This window comes from Ochotona curzoniae, unplaced genomic scaffold (assembly GCF_017591425.1).
Source record: "Ochotona curzoniae isolate NIBS_2020 unplaced genomic scaffold, NIBS_Ocur_1.0 scaffold_4763, whole genome shotgun sequence".
In the NCBI taxonomy this organism is placed as follows: Eukaryota; Metazoa; Chordata; class Mammalia; order Lagomorpha; family Ochotonidae; genus Ochotona; species Ochotona curzoniae.
In genome coordinates this window covers 2,192,771-2,206,746 of record NW_024467123.1, presented here as the reverse complement: position 1 = coordinate 2,206,746, position 13,976 = coordinate 2,192,771, and the positions used below count along the sequence as shown (strand labels likewise).

Sequence of the window (13,976 nt, the reverse complement as noted above, 5' to 3'; positions counted from 1 at the left end):
GCTTCCTGCTAGTGCAGACGCTGGGAGGCAGGGCTGATGGATCGATCTGATATTTGGGTTTCTGCCACTCATGTGAGACACTTGGGTTGAGTTCCTGGCTCAGGTGTTGGAAGCATTTGGAGGACCAGTGTATGAGAATGTGTTCTGTCTCTGAAAAAAAAAAAAATGTGGGTATATGGATTTAAATCAAAAGTTCCCCTCCTCCCACCTCAAGGGAGGGATAATCTGTTCCTAACTGGAAACTCACTGAACCCTGGGCTCGGAAGGAAGCCTTGCGTTTACTTTGGTGTGGGGCGAGCTGCCTTCCCACTTCATCTTTTGTTTTCCAGGATAACCTTTTTGGGGCTACAGCTGCTAAGAAGCAGACATCATCCCTGCCGACTCAGAGTCAGGAGAAGGCAAAGTCCTCGCTGCCCTCCACGAAGAAAGCGCCTGCCTTACTGTTCAGCAGTGACGAGGAGGTGGGTTCACGCTCTGTGTTTCTCCTAAAGAGATGCTTGGGTGGAAATTTTAAAAAAAGAAGAAGTTTTCTGTTTGTTGGAAAGGCAGAGAGCAAGAATGAGACAGAGAATAACCTTCCATCTACTGGCTCGTTGCCCAAATGCCCGCAGTGCCCAGCCCAAGCCGAAGCCAGAAGGGCAGAACACAGTCCAGATCTCCCCACGTGCGGCAGGGACCAGCCTCTGTGCCATCACCTGTCGCACAACAAAATAATTGGCTTTTCTGTTCAAGTGTGTGATTTTATGTTGAGTTGCCCTTTGTTTTGGTTTGTTTTGTTTTTTTCCATAAGCTTGTAGTGGAGTAGTTCCTGCGAGATTATTATAGTTGTGCAGGGGAAAATAAGAGTATTAGCTCCAGTGGGGAGCTACAGGGCACCCAGATTGGAGACGGGTTGACCCCTGGGAGCTCTAAAGACCACTGAGAAGGGATCCCTCTGTCCTGGATTCTGAGTGCTTCTCCTTGGGCTACAGCTCCTTGCTGGGGTTCTGGAAAGGCTGCGTGACAGATTGGCAGCCAAGCCCCGAGCACCACTGCCCTAGGTGGCCTTTCTGCACCCTTGCCTGGGAGGAAGCTGGCTGGGGAGTCCACAGGAAGCCCGAGGCCGGTCGAGCTTCAGCAGAATGCAACAGCCAAAGGATCTGCTCTGCAGCAAGTGCTTGGGAGCTGCTGGGCCGGCAGGTGTGAATGCAGGCGGGGAGCTTTCCTTCCCGAAGGCTGCCTTTGTACCTCTAGGCCCAAGGTTTCACCACCAGTTTTCCTTGCACTTTTTTTTTCCTGGATGTTAGTTACATTTTTACTCTTTTTCACCTTTTTTTCCCCCACTCTGCTTAGGGATTTTAAGTGAAAATGCTGTTCTTCTCCAATGTGGATAGTCCTTTTTTTTTTTTTTTCTTTTCTCTCCCATGTCTCCCATGTAATCAATTCTGATTTCCCTAAAACAGGAAGTTACAAAGTCCATGGCAGGAAGTGAAGGAAAAGTCTTGAGAAAGTTTGTGAGGTCACAGGATCCAGCCCAAGGGCTGAGTCCAAGGAAGTATTGATCTTGCTTTCTTCAACAGTGACACTCTTAGCTTAGACCTTAAATTCATCTCCGTTTAATAAATGCAATCTTTATTTTGCTCCCCAAGTTCTATAGACTAGATTACCACTGGGGTATTTTAATATAAATGTTTTATGTTTTAAGGACCAGTGGACTATATCTGAGCCCAAGATAAACCCAACATCTGATAGCATGTCCAGAGGGGAAGACTCCAGGCCTGTCTTGAGCAAGGGGGCCAAAGCTGTGGAAAAAACCAGTCTCTTTGAGGAGGACGATGAAGATGACCTCTTTGCTATTGCCAAGGACAGGTGAGGTGGTCAGCATGAGAAATGATTGGCTCAGCATCCGTGGGAACAGTAAGCGTGCCTGGTGCTCAGGGTGGTCAGCTTGTCAGGTGACTGCTGACTGTCCATCGCCTGCCTGTTCCCCCGACGTGCTTTGTCCTTAGAAGGCCTCCTCCCTTCCCCTACCCACCCCTTGCTTGTCTTCAAGGTTCCTTATCTGAGTTATTGTCCCTATTTTAATATTTTCCTTATTTGTCCACCATGTTTAAGTACTGTTTGTTGTGTTTTATCTTTGTTCTCTGCTTTTCCTCTGGCTTCCTTAAAGGATGTGATGTTTGGTAGGGGTTCTTTGAACGCTGGTCGTGGCAGGAGGTTCTGCTCAGCGCTGGATATGTCCCTGTCAGTGTCGAGCTGTGTGCTCTCTGTAGCTGCGGAGGACATGCTGTGGACCCCTTGACTGTTGTAGTGACCCTAGGGCTGAAGTGCACATCCCCAGCTGGGATTTAGAGTAACTTCCTTGCAAAGGTTGTTTTTTCTCCTCTTGAGTGAGAGCTTGGAGGAATTGAGCTGACAGTAGCGCAGTAAGGCAGTTGATGGGCGGTGTCGGTGCTGTGTGCTCTGGTATGGCTATAAGCTTCATCGACTGGATTCGGACGTGACTCAGACCTCCATCTCCAAAGGCCCTCATTGCTCCAAACACCACCCATTCTCCTTTAGGTCCTTGTGACCTGCCACCTGGATGTTTGGCATCTGTTTTTTGGAGGCCCTGGGACCCCCCATCTCTGATACTAAATCCCTGAGCTCCAAGTTTCTGTCTAATAACCAAGAGTCTCTGTGCTTGGCATGCCTCTTACAGGGTTGTTGAGACGATTGGATGGGATCAAGTGCAAAGTGCCCATTAGCGTGATATCTGGGACCCTAGCGGGGCTCAACTGTCACCATTGCTTGTCAGGAGTGCAGGGGCTATGTTTCTGGTCTTCTCTATTGCCCTGCCTCCTGCGTCACTCTTGGGAAACCTGTCCTCCCTTCACAGATAAACGAGAAGAAACAGGGTGAGAACCGAGAGCAGACTGGGCTCCACTTTCATGTGGCGCCACTGCCCACCTGGCTCTGTAGGCCCCAGACTCATTCTGCTTTAGTTGATCCTGTCGTTGCCTCTCCATTGCTATACCTGTGGCTGTCATCCCATTTCCAAAGAAGCTTTGTGCAGGTACTAAGTGTAGGTGTGGATTTAGGAGAATGACGCCCTTGTATATTGTTGCTGAGGAAGCAGTGAAGCTATGCAGGAAAAAGGGCTAGCACTTCTCCAGATGCTGATCCTAGTTGCCTAGGAACCCGCCATTCCACCCCTAGGTACTTGCCATGTATGTGCATCTAAAACCTGTTCATGGTGTTCACTGCAGTGTTAATTCCTACTAGCCAAAGATGGAAACAGCCCAGGTGTCCTTTAACTGATGACCCAAGATGCAAAATGCTGTATAACCCTGGAAGTCAGCAGTAAAGAGGAAGGAAATACTGACAGGCTAGAGCACAGATGAGCGTAGCAAATACTGTGTTGATGGAAAGAAACTGGCCACAGAGTCCGTGCTCACATGGAAAGTCCAGAATGTGTCCGCCCACAAGACAGAGTGGGGCAGTGGTCCCCAGTGGCAGAGGGGAGTAAGGATAGGCAGTGGCTGCTGGTGGGCGCAGAGAGTCCTGGTTGGGGGCAGGTGCGGAAACACGGTGAACTCAGAGCATGGTGGTTGCTGCACACCCCTGTGGGTGTTGTAAAAGCTGCTGAGATGTTTGCATCCAGAGGCATTAATGTCACTGGGTTGGCCGCCCTCCTGACTGCTCTGGAAGTGGGCCTCAGCCCTCCTTGGCCTTCCTCTGTGATGGGTGGTGGTAGGAGAGAAGGAGGCACTGTGAACAGCTGTGGGTGCAGGCCTGTGTGTAGCTGTGTGCACCCGTGCTGCAGGCAAGTGCCCAGGCCAGGTGGAGTGGGGCAAGGCAGGCCCTGGGTTCCTCCGCAGAAGGGTGAGGGGCAGAGGCTGGTGACTGGCCGTGGGTCCTCTCGCTGCTTTCAAGGCTGTTCCTGGTCACTTTGGACTGTGTGGTGTCCACTGAGAAGTCGGGTATTTTGGGGGGAAGGAGGGAGTATACTCTTGAAAGAGTGGCCCAGGAGGGCCATTGCTTGCATTCTGTTACCTTTGCTCTTTGTTTCTTGGTTTAGCCAGAAGAAGACCCAAAGAGTGTCACTCTTGTTTGAAGATGACGTGGACAGCGGAGGCTCCCTGTTTGGCTCGCCTCCCATGCCTGTGCCTTCTGCAGCCACGGTACTGTTTTCTTCTTCTTCTTCTTTTTTTTTTTGCATGGAGTAGGTGGAGCAAGCAACTTCCTTTTTTTTTTTTCTTTTAAAGAGTCCTTTAGTTTGCTTGAAAGAGTTACACAGAGAGAAAGAGGTCTTCCATCTGCTGGCTCTCTCCCCAAATGGCCACAATGGCTGGAGCTGAGCTGGTCCAAAGCCAGAACTCAGGAACTTCCTCTGGGTACGCCATGTGGATGCAAGGGGCCCAGAAACCTGAGCCATCGTCTTCTGCTTTCCCAGAGTATAAGCAGGGAGTTGAGTTGGAAGTAGAGAGCCTGGGGTTAGAACCAACACCCATGTGGAAGACCAGTTGGCATTGCGATCACAGTGATACCACCCAGGGTTTTGTTGAAACGCGATCCCAAATCAGCTCCCAACACCTGCCCTTCAAGACAGATCCTTCTTTAACAGGTTGTTTCCTGCTTCTAAGCATGCTCTCCAGCGTAGTGCTGTTCATCAGGAGAAGTGCACCTGCCATGTCTGGAGAGGAGGGATGACCCTACCCCTCCCTGCCCAGGCCTCACCTTGGGTGGAACAGCCCCAGAACAGAGGGGCAGCTCTATAGCCCCTGTACTAGATGAAAACCCTGCCTCCACCCTGGAGATCAGTGACCGAGTCCACAGCACCTGTGGAAATGGAGGAGAAGGGAGGCAGAGAGAGTAGAATTTGGCAGAGGTGAAGACCCGAGTGAAGGCAGTGTGGGGAAGCCGACCCAAGGGGACAGAAACAGGTGACCGAGTGTTGGAAGCTGATGTGCTGTGGCTGCAAGTCTGAGGAAGTAGTGCTGGTTGCATTGCCCATCCCGTCCTCTCTTCCTCCCCTCCCTGCTTTCATCTGCTGCCTAAGGCTTCTTGCCTGTTCACTGCTGTGCCGCCACGCTTGGCAGGTGCATGTCCTCATTGTTAAAGGTGTCCTTATGCTTCTTCTGGCAGAAAAAAGAATCCGTTCCTCAGGACTCCCCTTTGCTGCTCAGCAATGAGGCAGAGAAAAAGGTGGGCCTGGGCGAGCCCGTGGCGCCGCAGGCTGAGAGCACGAAGGACGTCTCGGGATTTGGGAGCAGTGATGCTGCTGAGAAGTCGGAACAGGTGGGCTTTATTTATTTATTTATTTTCCTGCAAAGGAAAGAACATTTTGTATCGTTTAAGTCATCACACATTCACACGCGTACATGCACACGCACATTCAAACACTCACGCATTCACCTTTCTTTTTATTTATTTATTTATTTATTTGCCACAGAAAACAATGGTTCATTTGCAGAAAGATCTGAAGACCCTGTAGTGATCTGCCCCTGTGGTTCAGGGAGACCTTGAGGTTGGCCCTTGTCTGCGGCCTGTGCTAGGCCCAGGCAGGCATGCAGTGGAGGTGCAGCCTGCTGAAGGATGTGGGTGCCTCTCCCTGTGTGCACCCTCTCTGGGGGTTTGCCCTTCCTGACTTGTTCCCTTCTCTGAGTGCTACTGTTAGACTTGGTGCTCCAGGCCCACCAGGACCCCTTCCTGCCCCGCTGCCCCCACCTGGCCCTCAGCTTTGGGATACGACATGTCACATGATGGGCCCCATTTTGTAAATTACGTATTTGCTCAGAGAAGCCTGTTTTTCTGTCATTTGTCCACTCTTCTTGGAGTGCACCTCACGGTTCACGCATGATTCCCTGGAAGTTGTCTTGCTTGCTTCCTGGCACTTAGAATCCTAGGGGCTCTTCGGCTCAGTGACAGCTTCCACGAAATGTGGCAGCTGTTGAACACGTGGGCGATGCATTGCAGAAGCAGAGATTCCTGTCGGTTATGCAGTGTCAGTCTTCCGGGGTGTGAGGGGCTGGTATGGCTCGTTGGGTGTTCCCTTGGGACTCCCCGGCTGTGGGACTCCAGGCAGGTGCCCAGCTGTGATCCTCTCTCAGCAACAGGCCTCTGTGTTCTCTCGGCACCATAGTCATTCTCCCTGGGTCCTGAGCAGCCCGTGCACATCAGGTTACTGTCCCACCTCGCAGGAAGAGGGGCCCGTGTGCGTGTACTCTTTGGAAAAGCCATCATTGGCTGCGTGTTTACAGACTCTGCCAGGAGGAAGCTGGGAAGGATTACCCTGGGTTTTGTTCCTAGGAGTAGAATGTGATGAGCCCTGGGCCCTGGGTCGTGCTGGTTCTGCAGGACCGAGGCACCGGGGCAGCCCCTGCCAGAGGGGGTGGCTTTGTATGTGCAGCCATTACTTATACGTTCTCATTATTTCCATTTCCAGGAAACACTTGTGACTGTGCCTACTCAGGACGCAGCCCAACACTCAGATTTATTTTCTTCATCATCCCTATCGGACAGAGGAACCAAAGGTAGAACCAAGACTGTCCTAAGCTTGTTTGATGAGGAAGAGGATAAACCGGAAGAGCAAAACAACACCCAGGCTCTGCAGAAAGAAGTGGCAAAGGTGAGTACAAGCCACCGGGGTCGGCCGTCTTAGCCGAGGGGAGAGAGGCGTGTTGTGTTGTCTGTACTGTCACAGGAGCCATGGGGTCCCAACACTTTAGGTCATCTTCCTCTGCCCTCCCAGGTCACAAGCAGGATTGGAGCAACTGGGTCACGAACTGGTGCCCATATAGGATCCCGGTACTTAAAAGGGGAGAATTAGCCAGTTGAGCCATTTTGCCAGGCCTAGCCCAGTATCCTTTATAAGTGTGTTACTATTAAAAAAAAAAAGCATAACAGAGTACTGCTAATCCCAATCCACCAAGTGCAGGAGAGATAACACATGGTAACAAATGGGATTGATCCCAGGAATGCAAGGCGTGTCAAAATCTGAAAAGCAGTCAATATGGTAAAATATATCAACTGACTACAAGGGGGAAGAAAGCACTGGGGCCTCACAGTGGATGCAGAAAAGCATTTGATTGGATCCAAGCCTTTTCCTGGCAAAAATCCCCAGCCAATGTATGAGGGGCTCAACATCCATGGAAACCACGGCCAACGTCCTGCTTCCTGGTGATGCACTGAATGATTCGTGCCCAGGATCTCGGAGACAGGGATGTACAGTCCTCTGGCCAGTTCTCATCAGCCTTGGGCTGAGGGTTCCAGGTGGGGTGGCCAGCCCAGAGAACAAAAGGAAGGCATCCAGATTAGAAAGGATGTGGGGAGACTCTCTTTGTAATTTGCAGACAGCACAATCTCAAATACACATTACAGTGTTTCATTAAAAAATGACAATTAAAAAATGGAATTAAAGCTACATTTTGTAATCCAAAACAGTTTAAATCCATGAATGGTGGTTTCACAGAACATAATCTCCATACATGTTTTGAATACTTTCTCCTATGCATGGATTTCATATTTTTTTTAATATCAAAATACTTTGGTTTACAGCTGCATGAACTATCATTATTTAGTAAGAGGGAGAAAGAGCTGCATAAACTAAAGAGTCATGAGAGGCCTGTAGGGAAATTTCGCTCCCTTTCTCCCTCTCTTTCCTTCTAACCTCACCTTTAAGGTGCATTGTTTAAAATAAACCTTTTTTTAAAGCCATCGGGAATCTAGCTGGTACATTAGAGCTAATGAAGCAGGCCAGTGTTGTGTCACAGCCTGCCAGCGTCGTGTAAGTACTCCCTTATATGCACTGGTTTGAGTCCCAGGTACTCTACTTCTGACCCAGCTCCCTGCTGCTGGCTGAGGCGCTCCAGACGGCCTAAGTGCATGGAGCCCTGCACCCACGTGGGAGACCTGCATAGAGTCCACCTCCTGGCTTACGGCTGGCCGATCCCCAGCTGTTGTGACCACTCGGGAGTAAACCTGCAAATAGAAAGGCTATCTCTTTGTGTAACTCTGTCTTTCAAATAAAAAATTTTAAAGACCAACGAGAACTAAGCAAAGTCAACAAGATGGCTATCAATAAAGTCAGTTGCAGTTCTATATGTTAAAATAGCTCCACAAAGGACAGAATCCTTAGAAGTATACTTTAAAAAAGAAGTGTAAAATTTTTTATACTCAGCACTACAAAATGTTTTTTTTTCTTTTTTTAAACATAAAAGACCTACAGCTAATAGAAGACGTTTAATGCTCGTGCCTTGATGTTGTGCTAATGACAACATGCCAGACTGGCCTGTAAACTACATGTAGCCACGATCAGAATTCCAGCCTGCTCCTGGGAGAATCCAATAGGCTAATCCGAAATACTGTGTGGAATTGATCCTGACCCAGAACGGTCAGTAATCTTGAAAAGGAGCAATGAGATTTGAGTACTTAGAACTTCTTTACTACAAGATTTACCTTTAAGATATAGTGATACTGGCCTGAGGTTAAAATAATGTCAGTCAGTGAAGTAGAATTGAGAATCCTGCCTTATCTTCCAATTTGTTTTTGACAAGGGTGCCGACGTAACTCAGTAGGAATAGAATGATCTTCTGCATAAAGCGTGTTTGACACTAACAGTCTCAGACTCCATGCAGGGGAAAGACATGGACCCTCGTGCACACACGACACTCGGAGTGGATCGTGTATCCGTATCGAACAACTAAACCCATATAGAACCTGGAAAGTAGTAGCCGAGTCAACCATCATGACCTTGGATTAGGCAAAGTTTTCTTCTTTTTAAAAAAATTTATTTTGTTTTTATTAGAAAATAAAAGAGAGGAGAGACAGAGAGGAAGCTCTTCCCTCAGCTGATTCACTCCCCAAGCAGCCGCAATTGCTGGAGCTCAGCTGATTCGAAGCCAGGTGCCAGGAGCTTCTTCCAAGTCTCCCACATGAGTGCAGGATCTCAAGGCTTTAGGCTGTCCTCAGCTGCATTCCCAGACCACAAGCAGGGAGCTGGATGGGAAGCAGGTCACTAGGATTAGAACCTGAACCCATATGGGATCTCAGTGCGTTCAAGGCGAGGATTTTAGCTGCTTGGCCACTGCACTGGGCCTCTAGACAAAGCCTTTTTGGATACCACACCAAAAGAACCAGTTCCTGAGGAATAGCCAGCTCACCTGAAGCTCAGTAATATGGAAAAGTCTGGCCAGGCATTTGATGCAGCGCTTGACACAGCACTTGGCATAAGTCAGAGTGACTGAGTTTGGATTCGAACTCCCCTCCCAGCTCCAGCTTCTGGCTGATGCACACCCCGGGAGGCAGCAGAGGACAACTGCGGCCCTGGGCCCTGCTACCCCCGTGGGATACCTGCAAGAAGTTCAGGGCTCCTGACCCGGTGTGGCCAGCCTTTGGGTAGTGAACCAGCAGATGGAAAGTCTTTGTATTAGTCTGCCATTACCCTGCTTTTCCAATAAACAGGTGAATCTTTCAGAACAAAACAAAATGAAGTAGAGAAGGTACAGGTTGTCAGTCCTTTTTGTATGTCACTGAAAATGTGGTATATGCTTACTTCTACTCAAAACATGTGTTATTTCTTATTGTATCAGTAGTACCACTTTATTTTTAAATAGGAGCAGTACACAGTGAATATGAGTAACTTGCTGTGGTTTCTCCCAGTATGTTTAAAGTTATTTAAAAGATAATTAAGAGGGGCTTGGTGCCATAATCTAGTGGCTAAATCCTCGCCTTGCATCCACCAGGATCCCAGCTGTTCCACTTCCCATCCAGCTTGCTCGTTATGGCCTGGGAAGGCAGTGGAGGAAGGACCAAAACCTTGGGCCCCTGCACCAGCATGGGAGACCTGGAAGACGCTCCCGGCTCCTGGCTTTGGGGCTTTGGAGCTTTGGATTAGCTCAGTTCGGCTGTTGCAACCCTTGGGGAGTGAACCAATGAATAGAAGATCTCTTTGTATCTCCTCTCTGTATATCTGCTTTTCCAATTAAAAAAATGACAGTTTAATTTTAAAAAATAAATAAAGCAAGAGCAGGAAGGAAGGCGGGTGGTAGGGAGGAACCTGCATTTCTGATAAAATAGATCTTCTGTCCCCTGGATCACTCCCCCAATGGTTAAAATGGCTAGGACTGAACCCAGCTGAAGCCAGGAGCCAGGAACTCCATCAGGGTGGCCAGGGCCCAAATACTTGGGCTGTCCTCAGCTGCTTTCTTATTTAAAAAAAAAAAAGATTTATTTATTTTTATTTGAAAAGAAAATACATAAAGGAGAGAGATAGAAAGATCTTCCATGTACTGATTCACTTTCTTGCTGGCAACATTGTTGGAGTCAAGCTGATCTGAAGGCAGGAGCCAGGAGCTTCTTCCTGGTCTCCCATGTGGCTGCAGGGGCCCAAGTCCTCGGGCCATCTTCTGCTGCTTTCTCAGGCCATTAAGGAGGGAGCTGGATTGGAAGTGCAGCAGCGGAGACATAAACCAGCACCCATTCAGTTTGCTGGCACTTGAAGGTGGGGGATTAATTTGTTGAGCTACCACACCCGCCTCATGAGGACCTTACTTGCTGTTATCAAGGTGGTTTTTATGAATTAACAATAGCAATGGTTACTTATTAGTTAATTAGTGATGTGATTACCAGAAATGGAGAGTTTTGTTTTGTTTTGTGGTTTTCTTACTGGTTTTAACCTGTAGTTGTGGTACTAAGGAAGAAATAGAAATGCATTGTAGAATGTCAGACCTGGAACATTGTGTTTTCTTTTAAAGATCTGTAGGGGTGGGCGGGGAGGGGGTCTTCCATCTGCTGTTGTATTACCATAATGGCTACCCAAATGGCTACCCCAGGACTGAACCAGGATGGATCCAGCAGTCTGAAACTCCATCTGAATCTCCCACATGGGCACCAGGCCCAAGAACTTGAGCTATCTTCTGCTTTCACAGGTTCATTAGCAGGCGCTCGCACTGGTGGCCTTATGAAGCGCCAGCATGATAGGCAGCAGCTTAACCCACTTCACCACAACTCTGGCCCCAAGCATTATGTTTTCAGACCTAGTAATATTATAGGAATGTTCATAACTGTTCTAGCAAACAAATAATCATTTAGGTTCTGAAAGTAACAGGATAAAAGTGGTAGAAGCGTGAAGGGGCCGGCGCCATGCGCACCTGTGCCACATCTTTGGACTAAGATGCTCGCTGTTGGGGCTGCACACTTGGTCACTTCTTTTACTATCTAGGATTAAATAGGTTACTCTTCTTACCTCTAAGAATGCGATGAACAGAGTTAGTTTCTTTCTTTTTTTTTTAAGATTTATTTTTATTATTATTATTTTTTTATTGGAAAGGCGGATATACAGAGAGGAAGATCTTGCGTCTGATGATTCACTCCCCAAGTGAGCGCAACGGCCGATGCTATGCCGATCCGAAGCCAGGAGCCTCTTCTGGGTCTCCCACGCGGGTGGGTGCAGGGTCCCAAAGCTTTGGGCCGTCCTTGACTGCTTTCCCGGGCCACAGGCAGGGAGCTGGAAGGGACGCGGGGCTGCCGGGCTAGAACTGGCGCCCATATGGGATCCCAGGCGTGCAAGGCGAGGACCTTAACCACTGCGCCACCGCGCCGGGCCCATCTTTCTTTCTTTTTTAATTAAATAAATTGAAACACAGATAACCTTCTATATACTGGTTCATCAGAGTTGGACCAAAGCATAGAGCCAGGGAACTCAGTCTGTGTCTCCCGTGTGAGTGTTAAGCCATCACTCGCTGCCACTGAGGATATACATTGGCTGAAGCTAGAATGAGGAGTGGAACTTGAACTGGAACCCAGGCATTTGGCTAAGGAGTAGCAGGTGTACTAAGTGGGGTGTTAATTGCTCTGCCACAGGCACCCCAACCCATTTCATTTTTTGTTTTTGTCCCCACAGTGTTCTCATGGAGCACATGGCTTTTTTTCTTTTTTTAATAACACGTGCAGGTATACTATACTAAGAACCAAGGTGGTATTTCTGAATCATGTGAATTCTTAACTACTACAACATCCCGATGTGTGAGTGTGTCATGCACTTGGTGGTGGCCAGCCTCTTGCTGGTGTCAGCACATCTACGGGGATGCCCTCACTGTGCCCATCTCTGCGTGAGGGCGATAGCCTGGCCACAGGTGTTCGCATGTCTCCTCGCACATGACCATCCCTGTTTTCCTCAGGGTGTTGACGCCCAAATCCGGCCCAAGAGCACAGGTGTCTTCCAGGATGAAGAGCTGCTTTTCAGCCACAAACTCCAAAAGGACAACGACCCGGATGTTGACCTTTTCGCTGGCACCACGAAGAAATCCAAGGTGAGTTCCGGTTCCAGGCAGCTCGCCGTGTTCTGGCTTGGTCGGGTTAGATCCTCCCCCTGCAGCTCACCTCACTCTCTTGTGCTTTTGTAAACACCGAATCTGGGTGTTGTGTCTTGCAGTCCTTAGAGCCTCGCACTGGGAGCCTGTTTGGAGACGATGAAGATGATGATCTTTTCGGCTCTGCCAAGTCCCCTCCCTTGGTAATGGCTTTTTGTTGAGTGTCCAGTTAACAAGTTAAGGAAAATCTTGAGGGACTGGGCACGCACCCTTAAATGAATGGCATCCCCTGGGTGGGGATCTAATGTCCCCTAGCTCACACTGAAAAGTGATGTGTGTGAGTTGAAATAGTTTGCATGCAACTTGGTGGCTCAGTAGTACTCAGCCTTTCACATGGCAGGCTTCAGATCTGGGTTTCGGCCAGGGTTGTATGGCTCTCCCCCTGCCCCAACCAGGCTTTACTAGTTGACAGTGTCTTGGAACTGGCATTCTTTTTTCTTTTGAAGGTACCAGAAAAAAAGAAGGTAGTGAAAAAAGACCAGTCTGTTTCCTCTGGGAAGAACCAAAATTACCCCGACTCCACTCCAGGAAGCAAGGAAGACAGCCTGTGGACCCTGGAAACCCCTCAGGTTGGGACCAACTTCCCGGGATTTGCAGGCTCCTGCTGCTTACAGTCCAGGACAGAGGCCGTTGCACTGTCAGAGCTAGCTCTCGGAATTCAGACACGAGCAGCAGCTAGGGCTGCCCACTCTTTCCTTGGGATGCGATTTGGCATTTTATTACAGCCACTCGTTTTGGTTCCCCCTTTTCCTCTGTCTACTGGGGGACTCCCTGTAGTCACCTCAGTTCACTACATAATCATGACTTACTGATGCTAGGCAATATCAGCTTCCAAGATGGAGCTGAGGTAGAGTGAAGGATCTGCTTTCCACTCCAGCCATCCTGCCTCTGCCTTGGGACGCCCTGAGAGTAGAGTTCAGCCTCACTTCTGTCCCATTGGGTGCTTGCTCCCCAGGGTGCCTCTTCTGAGGCCCTTGCCCTTAGATCTCCCTCCCCAGCCACCTTCTCAAACCCCTGAGCTGCATCCGAGAAGAGGCCAGGGCTCGAGCTTGGGTCCAGTATGCCTGGCTGTGTCCCTGGCTGCCTCACGGAGGCTCTGAATGCAGGCACCTGTACCTGCACATCTCCCTGGCCCTTCCCAGGACTCAGATCCTTTTGCTTTGGAAGAGACCGTGTCAGGCTGTGTTCCCTGATACTTGCAGTGTTGCCCGGGCATGGGTCATGGTGCCAGCTACCCTGGCTTCGATCCCCCAGCAGGGTGCAACAGGTGAATCTCAGCAGTCTCCTGACCATTTCCACCAGTGGGGGCCCTTGCTGTATTGTGGATTGATTCACATGCATTAAGTGTCATCCAAGAGGCAGGTTGCTTTCTGCTTCCCCAGTGGATATTTAACCGAGTGTAATCTCACACAGGACTCTGCAGGTCCCGCTGCATTTAAAACCAAAGAGCCATCCACTCGCATCGGGAAAATACAAGTAATTATAACCCATCTGGAATCTTCATTGCCTGCCCTAGGGCACCTGTGAACTCTTGTGGGTTTTTGTTTTGTGAGCTGCTGCCCAGCCTTTTCTCATCCTCTGGGCCCTACTCCTGCGCGCTTCCCACCTCATTGTGGCTTCTCTTGCTTTGTGCCTCACACATCT

General features: G+C 49.2%; 1 protein-coding gene across 3 annotated transcripts in view; it reads left to right on the top strand.

Annotated features, from left to right (window-relative positions):
• The window catches only part of LOC121149869 (WASH complex subunit 2A-like), a 54,533-nt gene that overhangs the window by 27,999 nt on the left and 12,558 nt on the right, over positions 1–13,976 (top strand). For all 3 annotated transcript variants that reach the window (XM_040970518.1, XM_040970517.1, XM_040970516.1), the window contains 9 exons: positions 330–461; positions 1,685–1,848; positions 4,040–4,142; positions 5,107–5,259; positions 6,407–6,589; positions 12,141–12,272; positions 12,395–12,475; positions 12,779–12,901; positions 13,746–13,808. In XM_040970518.1, coding sequence (XP_040826452.1) covers positions 330–461; positions 1,685–1,848; positions 4,040–4,142; positions 5,107–5,259; positions 6,407–6,589; positions 12,141–12,272; positions 12,395–12,475; positions 12,779–12,901; positions 13,746–13,808 — 1,134 coding nt within the window. The remainder of the gene's footprint in view (positions 1–329; positions 462–1,684; positions 1,849–4,039; positions 4,143–5,106; positions 5,260–6,406; positions 6,590–12,140; positions 12,273–12,394; positions 12,476–12,778; positions 12,902–13,745; positions 13,809–13,976) is intronic.